The 10,983-nt window shown below is 36.8% G+C and overlaps 1 protein-coding gene across 1 annotated transcript in view; it reads right to left on the minus strand.

Annotated features, from left to right (window-relative positions):
- The window catches only part of TMEM156 (transmembrane protein 156), a 37,924-nt gene extending 34,473 nt beyond the window's left edge, over positions 1–3,451 (minus strand). Inside the window, exon 1 of the mRNA XM_058546892.1 lies at positions 3,317–3,451. Coding sequence (XP_058402875.1) covers positions 3,317–3,404 — 88 coding nt within the window. The 5' untranslated portion in view covers positions 3,405–3,451. The remainder of the gene's footprint in view (positions 1–3,316) is intronic.
- Between the last annotated feature and the right edge of the window lie 7,532 nt (positions 3,452–10,983).

Here is a 10,983-nt window from a genome sequence, read left to right on the forward strand (position 1 = left end):
CTTTATACTATAGACATAGTCATGTGCACATATGCTCAAATACTTCAGGGTTTATCCTGTAGTTTGTAAGTATTTAAAGTTCCTTTATCCTTTGTTTTCATCAATTTCACTGCTCTTTATACTACCATTTCCACCAGAAGGTGTGAAATAGAAGGGGAAATGAAAGCTGGTAAACGTAGTTTATGTCGGCTTGGCTCTTAAAAGTAAGTGAGGAAGTCAAAACAGCTAGATAAAATTAGGTTTGAGGTGTTTTCACCCGTGTAGTTCCTGTCCCATTGCCACGAATCATCAGGAATACACTTGCATAACTCACTACAATTTCTGGTTTCAAGAATTTCTGAGATCTTCATATCAGTATATTTTATTTGAAAATCAATAATATTTGCTTCTCTTAGAAAGTGCTCCTGCAAGCAGGTAAGGAGAAATATTAGGTGATCGTTAGAACTCTGACAGTTATTTCTCTTTGCAGACGAAAATGGAGGAAACATCCTCCCCGAGACAGGCCCAGGAGCAACTTTTACGCTGTCATCGCACCTTCTTACATGGCTATTTTAGTAATTACAGTATTGTATTTAATTATTTGCCAGTCAGTTCTCCCCCTGACTGAAAACTTCTTGAAGAAAGAACTGCCTTTCATTTTTGAAGCCCCAGGTTCCTACCATAGTTAGACATTATTCATAAGTGAAAGAATAAATAACTACAAGATCAATGAGATTTACATGAGTTAACCAGGTCTCTCTCTCTTAAACAGTGTAAGTCCAACAAAGACAGGTTGGTGAAGTCTCTTGTTTGGGGCAACCCAGCTTCCTAATTGCAAGAAGCTCTGAATCAAAATATATCCATTCTCTTTTACATCTCCATTATCTACATGCAATATAAGTGTATCAAATCATTATATTAACTACTGTATCTTAGTATAAGCTGCCTTTCCAATAAACTGAAAGTTAGAACAGGCTATCTTGCCAGTGCATACCCAATGCAAATTCATTAAAAGTCCCAAACACCATTGAAGATGTTCCCCTTCTTTGGTAAATTTAGACTAAATAGCTTATACTGTGTAATTATGATAATTGAATATTCTGAGCAATGATTATTCAGAGACTCAGATATACTCTTGATGGAAAATGATCAAACACAGTGCTCTATTTTTAACTTAGGCCTTCAGAGGGTTTATTATTTTGAAATCAAATCTATTAAACCTCGTGAATACATTATTCCTTATTAAGATTCCTTTTGAATTCATTTGACGTGTTAAAGACAGTGTATCAGTAAATAGCTTATAAGTAAAAGTAATTTTACAACATTTATCTTAGAAATTATAGTGAAAGAATATAAGAAAAGTGAAAAAAAGACTACACAAGAGAATCTCAAGGTTAATTTCAGTGTTTCTAGAACACTCTTAGTTTATCATCTAAATAATTTTACTAGGTATTTTATTTTATGAAGTGCACTGGTTGACAAGTCAACTCATTTCATAAGGCAACTATTACTGTAATTAAAAATTACTTTAAAAAAGGCAAAACAATTATGTGTCCTTATAATCAATATAGGACTGTATAAAATGAGGCTATATGAACTTGTTCCTGGGGACCTACAAATCATTATAAAATATAAAGCATTATTATTACACTATTGCATATGTGAAACAGTTTGCCTAATAATCAACTTTTCATTTATGGTGGCTCTGTGCAAAATTCCTTCTCCCATAAAATGACATCAGGATAAGATGGTGGTTTTCAAACATTTTTGTTTGTTGGCCTCAAGGAGGGTTCCTTTGAAACAAAATTCCCAAATAAATCCATCACCCCAAAAAGAGTTCGAGGAAATATCTATGCTGTTCTTGGACCAGGAAAACAGAAATGGCTATTTTAAGTTTGGGGAGGCAGTAACGGTAGTATTGGGAGCTGATGTAATCAGCTATGAAACTAAGAAAAAAAGTCATCATCAATGGTGGCTGATTATTGTCAAGGCATTTGCTCAAAAAAGAAAAACTTTTATCATTCTCTGTAGTCACCGGTTCTTATAAAACGCTAACCAATAGTTAGCAAATACTTTATTAAATTTTTTTTGGCTGATTAACTGGTTTTCATTAGATCCAACCTGATTTTTCAGAGGTGCTAGGTACATCGATATGACCCACCTTAAACAACTACTAAATGAGCTTACTCTCAGCCCACAGAGGCTTAAAAATTGAAATAGGTTATCTCTATTCCTATTATAACTATTCTTTTTATATTTCACTCAGTGAAATCAAGAATTAAAAATATATGCTATGATTGCTTAATCTAAACAACATAATGCCAGAAAACCAAGTAAAATTTGAAAAATTCAATTTTTCACAAAGTTGCGGTCATTGTGTTTATTTAGTAAAAATAATTTTACCTGGCTACTTAGCGTCATGTACACTCAACATTAAATAATCATTGGAATATGTCATCAAATGTAATTAGCAAAAATACTTTTATCTGGCCATTTAACATTATGTATATGCAACAATAAATAATCATTGCAGCAAGGCATCAAATATAAATAAGATTTTCTCTAATTTTAATCAGTTCATATGATAACTTTTTAATGATAGAATACTGTATTTTCTTTTTACTTTTTCTTCTTGTTTAGGGAGCACATATAAATCACATAATATATTTTCATATCTTTTATTGACATATTAAAATAATTTAAATATACATCTATTTATTTTTCTACCCTAAGTTTCAGCAATCATATCACAATTCTCTGATATATTCACAAAGTTAATTTTGTTCCATTTTCCTCTAGTTACAAATATACATACACATACACCTGCTTAAATTTTCACCCATTTTATTTTAATTGTATTTTGAAAATATCAAAATACTGTTGTTTTTCAAAAAGCGACAATAAGTTATTTGCGTGAAATAATTGTGATGGAGGGAATTCAAGCAATTTTAAGATAATAAATGTTACTTTCTTTATAAAATAATTCCAGAATGTAAAAGCATACTTAACATTGTTTTTAAAGGAAACTATTTTAAAGAGCAAATTCATGTGATAAGATTATTGTAAACTCAATGTTTGAAATCTAGGCTACAGATTTAAAATATTTCTTTTCATTTCTTCATTTCATTATTGTATGCTACAATAATTAAGTACTAAAATAAGGTTACTGTGCTATGTAACAGACAACTAAAATTGCAATCTCATTTTACCAGCTTTTTACACACAAAACTTCAGGCCATGCAGCGTGTATCCAAAAAGGAGACTTTCCCTGTAACCATTAGCAGACACAATTTTTAAAAATTAAAAAAGGAAAAATAGATTATAATTATATACTCACCTTTTGGTGTCTTGAAATATTCTGGCAAAATTAAAATGAATGTGATCACTATTGCCAAAAGTAATTTAAGGAGGGCTGTTTTTGTCATGTCTGTTCACATGACACAATGTGTTCCCCTCCAGTACACTGATGGCATGTTTCTTCCTGCTTTAAGTTTCATCTCTGCGGAACTTTAAGTTTATGCAATTTACCTCATACTCACTTCCTTTGGGGTAAGACTTTTTAAAAAAAAGAGGCCTTAAACTGAGACTTCTCCATTTTGTCACTTTCCATTAAGAAAACTACCTTCTAATAAGCACTATCAAACTATCTTCTAAACAAGAAAGATAAAGAAAGGATCTCAAGAAGTAAGGGGATCTTGTCCTCACCTAAATCTGAAGTTATTTTCCCATGTTTACCAATCTGTGTGAGTAAATATAAACCTACACTATACTCACGAAAAATAAAGTGATGGATGTCAGTCATGTCCAAATTGTATGGACATCATTCATTCATTTACTTATTAAGTGATTGTTGACCCCCCTTTTAAGTGCCAGGCACTGTGCTGGACTCTGGTGTTCAGGAAACAGTATGTCCAGAAGGCAGTAAACAGTACAAAATGTAAGGATAAACTAAAGACACATGCAAAATTTTGGTTCTACTTTACTACACTGTATAAAAGCAGCAGAATGGGACTCATTATCATTATGCCTGTAAACACTGTGATTATTGATACACACTCCATGTTTTCAGTTCCCATTTCAAAAAAGATCTTTCATTATGACAATCCTAGTGAAATAAAATACTTTGTCTTAGAATATAAATGAAGGATAGGGAAAATTCATGGTGAATAAAGAATATGTGCAAACAAATATTTTTGTTCCGTTGCTCTTGTTTTCTGGTTTAAAAAAAAAATGGTACTCGACAATCTCCAACTGCTTTCTCTCTGCTCACTCCTCCTTGTACCCCCACCACTCATCTGTTTCCATTTATCCTATTTCTTGGTCTTACTCACCCAACCCTGGGCTTTATAGAACATGAATGATGGAGGAGTAGAAGGCAGGGAACAAGGTCGTGCTGTGAATTTTTCTGAATATTAATTAACTGTCTTTTCTTCTGATTGGGTGCAGCGATTTGATGGACAGATGGGAATCATGGGTGAAGAGATCTTAGGACCTGAGTCTAAGTACAGTCAAATGGGAGTAGGACTTCAAACATAAGACTTATTTTATGAATACCATGAAGGATCACTTTAGGGAAGAGATGAGTTGATGAGAGCCATGGCCTGCCTGGCTTGCCGGACTGAGACATATTGGAATATAGGTCAAGCAGCATCTTCAGTAGAGATGCTGTGGGGAGGGGTGGGAGGCCCTGTTCCTAATTCTTCTCCATCTTACAGGTGTCACTAAGCCGTCAGTGGACATTCTACTCCCCATTTTGACTCTGTTTTGGTTCTCTCTGACATTCTAACTCTTATTTAGGAATACAAACATTCCAACCATAATTTTACCAATGGAGATGAAATTAATCAAGGAAGTTTTTACCTGATGTAACACCATTAAGTCAGTTTAAGTCCTTGATCAATTTCCTTAAAAAGGCAGTTAAATCGCTTTTATATTTTTCCACTTCAATTTTGATTTTACTGAAATTAGCATTGTTAGTATATATTCTTTTCTATGAACAACAATACTTTGGTTTACTTATTAATTCTTTTGCCCATATCAAATTTTATTGATTTGTGAGTTTTCTTTGTGGTAGTATTTCTTGCAGACCTGCTTCTCCCCTCCCCACTTCCTACTCCCAAATATGACCTCAGGCTGGTTATCCTATTCTCGAGCACCTGGAAGACAAACTCCCCTAGCAGCTCTATGGGTTCTTTGTCAATGATGGGCTGACCCATGTTCTCTGCAGCTGGCTTCTCTGGTGCTGCACAGATGGTGGATGTCAGGAGACCGGTCCAGGCTCCCTAAGTCCCAGGCCACTGCCTGGTTGCTCTGAGGATATAGGGGATCAGTATCTCACAGCTGGCCTGTAATCCACTTGCTGGACACCAGTGTGTCATCCCTGATTTAGCAAATCATGAGAAAATTACGATATGCCCTCAGATATTTCGGGAATATTTTATTGTCCACAATTGTCCTATTATATGTTAACCTACTTTTTAGAAATACTTTTGATCATTCTGCTTACAGTTACTAACTGCTTAAAGTGTTAGCAGAACAGTAGCCAATGACAAATTCCAAGTATTCCCTGGATCAAATCCTCCAAGATTCAATGGCAAGGTTTAAAATTAAAGAGTCAAAATATCTTGCTTTTTCTCACTGTCAAAATTCATCCACTAATTTTATATACAGAAAACCCTAAAGAATCCACCAGAAAACTTTTAGAAGTAATAAACGAATATGGTAAAGTTGCAGGATACAAAATCAACATACAAAAATCAGTTGCATTTCTGTACACTAACAACGAAGTAGCAGAAAGAGAAATTAAGAATACCATCCCATTTACAATTGCAACAAAAAGAATAAAATACCTAGGAATAAACTTAACCAAAGAGGTGAAAGATCTGTACACCGAAAACTATAAAACATTTCTGAAAGAAATCGAAGACGACACAAAGAAATGGAAAGATATTCCATGCTCTTGGATTGGAAGAATTAACATAGTTAAGATGTCCATACTTCCTAAAGCCATCTATAGATTCAATGCAATCCCTATCAAAGTTCCAACAACATTTTTCACAGAAATAGAACAAAGAATCCTAAAATTTATATGGAACAACAAAAGACCCTGAATAGCTAAAGGAATCCTGAGAAAAAAGAACAAAGCTGGAGGTATCACACTCCCTGATTTCAAAATATACTACAAAGCTATAGTAACCAAAACAGCATGGTACTGGCACAAAAACAGACACACAGATCAATGGAATAGAATCGAAAGCCCAGAAATAAACCCACACATCTATGGACAGCTAATCTTTGACAAAGGAGCCAAGAACATACAATGGGGAAAAGAAAGTCTCTTCAACAAATGGTGTTGGGAAAACTGGATAGCCACATGCAAAAAAGTGAAAGTAGACCCTTACCTTACACTATACACAAAAATTAACTCCAAATGGATTAAAGACTTGAACGTAAGACCTGAAACTGTGAAACTTCTAGAAGAAAACATAGGCAGTACGCTCTTCGACATCGGTCTTAGCAACACCTTTTCAAACACCACGTCTGACCAGGCAAGAGAAACAATAGAAAAAATAAACAAATGGGACTACATCAAACTAAAAAGCTTCTGCCCAGCAAAGGAAACCATCAACAAAACGAAAAGACAACCTAACAATTGGGAGAAGATATTTGCAAACCATACTTCTAATAAGGGCTTAATCTCCAAAATATGTAAAGAACTCATGCATCTCAACAACAAAAAAACTACCAACCCAATTAAAAAATGGGCAAAAGACCTGAACAGACATTTCTCCAAAGAAGATATACAGATGGCCAACAGACACATGAAAAGATGTTCAAAATCACTAACTATCAGGGAAATGCAAATCAAAACTACAATGAGATATCACCTCACGCCCGTCAGAATGGCTATAATTAACAAGAAAGCAAACAACATGTGTTGGAGAGGATGTGGAGAGAAGGGAACTCTCATACACTGCTGGTGGGAGTGCAAACTGGTGCAGCCACTATGGAAAACAGTATGGAGATTCCTCAAAAAATCAAGGATACAACTACCATATGATCCAGCTATTCCACTGTTGGGTATTTATCCAAAGAACTTGAAAACACCAATGTGTAAAGGTACATGCACCCCTGTGTTCATTGCAGCATTATTCACAATAGCCAAGACTTGGAAGCAACCTAAGTGCCCATCAAGGTACGAATGGATAAAGAAGCTGTGGTATATATACACAATGGAATACTACTTGGCCATAAGAAATGATGAAATCCAGCCATTTGTGACAACATGGATGGACATTGAGGGTATAATGCAAAGTGAAATAAGTCAGAGGGAGAAGGTCAAATACCGTATGATTTCCTTCATTAAGCAGTAGATAATAACAACAATAAACAAACACATAGGGATAGAGATTGGATTGGTGGTTACCAGAGGGGAAGGGGGGAGGGAGGAGGGTGAAAGGGATAATTCAGCACATGTGTGTGGTGATGGGTTGTAATTAGTATTTTGGTGGTGAAGATGATGTAATCTATGCAGAAATAGAAGTACAATGATGTACACCTGAAATTTTTACAATGTCATAAACCAATGTTACTGCAATAAAGAAAAAATTAAAAAAAAAAATTCATCCACTAACATGCTTTATAACTGAAATTGCTACATAAAGTATATCATTAAATATTTGCGTTTTAAACCCCAGCAATCACTAAAATTTAAGAATTAAGCTTCAGTTTCTTATAGGTAATTCAACTTAAAATGAGAGTGCCTTAGAAATCAATAAACATAGGTTGTGCTAACTCTTGATTTTATTAAGCTTTTAATTTTATTTTGAAGATAGAATTGAAACAACAGAAAAGTTGGAAACAAACAAACGTGGAGTAGCCATGCATCTAGTGGTGTGTAAGAAACTACACATTATTGAATGTTTTATTTTATTTATTTATTTTTTATTTGTTTCTTTTTTCCCCCCAAAGCCGCAGTAGATAGTTGTATGTCATAGCTGCACATCCTTCTAGTTGCTGTATGTGGGACTCGGCCTCAGCATGGCCAGAGAAGCGGTGCGTTGATGCGCGCCCGGGATCCGAACCCAGGCCGCCAGCAGAGGAGCGCGAGCACTCAACCGCAAAGCCGTGGGGCCGGCCCTATTGAATGTTTTATATGGATTATTTTATTCACTCCCCCAGCAACTCTCTGAGGGAGTTGTTATTATTATTCCAATTTTATAAGGCAAAGAATATGCAGAATAGAGAAGTCAAGTAATGTGCTCAAAATCACATTGTTAATAAACAGTAAAGCTAGCCTTCAAATCCGGAGACTGACTGCAGGCTTAATGCTCTCAACCACTGTGCTATACCTCCAGCCTCGGACTGTGTGGGAACATTTGTCAGGAAGGGTCACTTAGAAAATAATAATAATGGCAAACACAAATATAGCCCTTACTGTGTGCCAGACACTGCTCGAATCCAGGGTTTCGAATCCACGGTGGCACTACTGATATTTTGGGCTGGCGAATTCTTTGTAGGGGGCTGTCCTGTGCATGGTAGGATGTTTAGCAGCAGATGTGAGTAGCAACCCTCCCCCACCAGGTTTTGACAACAAAAAAAATGTCTCCAGATATTACCAGATGTCCCTGGGTGTGGACAAAATAGTTCCCAGTTGAACCACTGCACTAAACACTTCATTTACATTAAGTCATTTAATTCTCATAACAACACTATGAAAGAGTTACTATCATTGTTTCCATGTTACTCACTTCAGACCAGTTCTATTCTAGGTAATCTAATCATCCAGAAAGTGAAGTTAAAAGATAATTCATAATCTGGATCAGCCTAATTACTTCTAATTGTGTTACTTGCAGATAAACCATCTACTTTGGCAACACAGCAATGCCTGGGTTAACACGTTTTGTGGGGGAAAATAATCTCTTATTAACAAGGTCGGCCTAAGTACGAGAGAGTTTGGGGAAGTTCCAATGTCCTGATTCACTTTGTAGTTCGTTCAGCAAATATTTACTGAACACCTACGCAATGTCAAGCAATGTTCTGAACCCTGGAGACAAAGTGGCAAAGGAGGCCAGCTCCTTGGCCTCACATTCTAGTGGGAGTGTCCATCCCAGTGACAGATAACAATCAAATAATGACAATAGTTTATTTCCAGATAATGTTAGGTGTTAATGAGGTGCTAACAGAGAGTGGGCAGGGCACATGTTGGTTTAAATAAGGATGTTAACGAAGGCCTTGTGTGAGGCCATTTATATGACACTAGGGAGAAGACGAAGCTCTAGGGACCGAAAACACATCAGTGTTACCAGAAGCTGGAGGTAGAAGGAGGAGGGGTTGACTACAAAGGGGCACGAGGGAATTTTTAGGGTGATGACAATGTTCTGTATCTTGATTATATCTTTATGATAGTGGTGGTTATACCACCAACTGTATGCATTGCCAAACTCTAGAACTGTACACTAAAAAGGGTGGATTTTACTATATGTAAATTATAACTCAATAAACATAATTCTCTCTCTCTCTTGCTCTCTACACAGGCTTTTTGCTGCTTTAGAAACAGATATTATCGAGAAAGGGGCTGGGATGTCGTTTTAGAAACAGACATTATTGAGAAAAGGGCTAGGATGTCATTTCTGAAACTGAGAGTGTGGGCTAGAGCTTGAAGTTCATAGAAGAGAAATCCAGACACAGCCTCAGGTCAGGCTGGCAGGAGACCACAGCGTTGCCTCTGCTTGCCTTGTTACCTCCAGTGGCTCTGTCGAGGTTGTTGCAAAGAAACCCAGGGCATGAGAGCACACAAGAGGTCTCCCCATAGCAGCCAGGTCAGCCGTGCCAACCTGGAAAGTACAGCTGGCCCCTCAGAGAAACAGAAAGGTGCTCAGCGTTGCTCAGAACACAGGCTGCAGTTCACTGAGCCGCCTTTTGTTCGTTCACTTCCACTCTAGGTGTGATCTGCCACCACTGTGTTTAAAATGCTCAGGACTGGGTGGAGTTCACCAGAGGCCTTCACACAGGCCTCCTGCAAGGTGTCTGGCAGTCTCGTGCCCACCCATAGAAGGCTGCTTTGCCTACATTGTTCCTACCCCAATAATCTGTGGCCGGAAAGACAGTCTGTTTTCGCTAACAAAACCCACTGCACTGAGATAGCAGCCTATGCAGCAGGAAAGAACCTGTTGGAGTGACTTTCCTTAAAAGAATTATGAGGCAGGCTTGTCTGCACAACCAGTACACTCAGAGAGAGGGGGCAAGAAGGGAAAACTCTGAAACGGATTCCTAGGACTGCTGTAGTATCTCAGCCTCTGGGAACAAAGTTTCTGGCAACTAAGTTGACATTGAAATGCATTATTATGTTAATTACATGTATAAAGAGATAGAGAAGCACAATCGAAACATTCTTCACGATGCTAGAATATAACAACCTTGGCCTCTTTAGGAAATGGAGTAAAATCAATTGCTCAGTCTGAAAGTATTAGGTCCAATAGATCCAGTCTCAGATAAAAAGAACTGGCTGCAACAAGAGGGCATTGCCATGTCAAATTATGAATGCATTTCGTTCTCCTTCCCTCCATCCCCCAGAAAATCAAGAAATAGTATTACTTAGATTCAGAAGAGCGCTCTTGTTGCAGAGAGTTCTTTTTATCTGAGACTAGACCTATTGGACCTAATACTTTCAGACTGAGCAATTGATTTTTCTCTATTTCCCAAAGAGTCAAAGGTTGTTATATTCTAGCATCATGAAGAATGTTTCTATTGTGCTGTTCTGTCTATTTATATATGTACTCTATAAGTAATACTTTTTCTGGGGGATGAAGGGGAGGAGAATGAAATGCTTGTTTTCTTGCCTTTTCGTATTGCTTAGATCATTGACTCTGAGAAAGTCTTTGAATGTGTATAGTGCATGCCACCTTCTATTCACCCACTGTTTTTGAATCTCAGGTCAGCTGCTTGTTACTCAGCCAGAATCTTTCCTCAAGAATTCTGTGCTAAGTATAGTCACTGAATATA

This window comes from Diceros bicornis, chromosome 8 (assembly GCF_020826845.1).
Source record: "Diceros bicornis minor isolate mBicDic1 chromosome 8, mDicBic1.mat.cur, whole genome shotgun sequence".
In the NCBI taxonomy this organism is placed as follows: domain Eukaryota; kingdom Metazoa; phylum Chordata; class Mammalia; order Perissodactyla; family Rhinocerotidae; genus Diceros; species Diceros bicornis.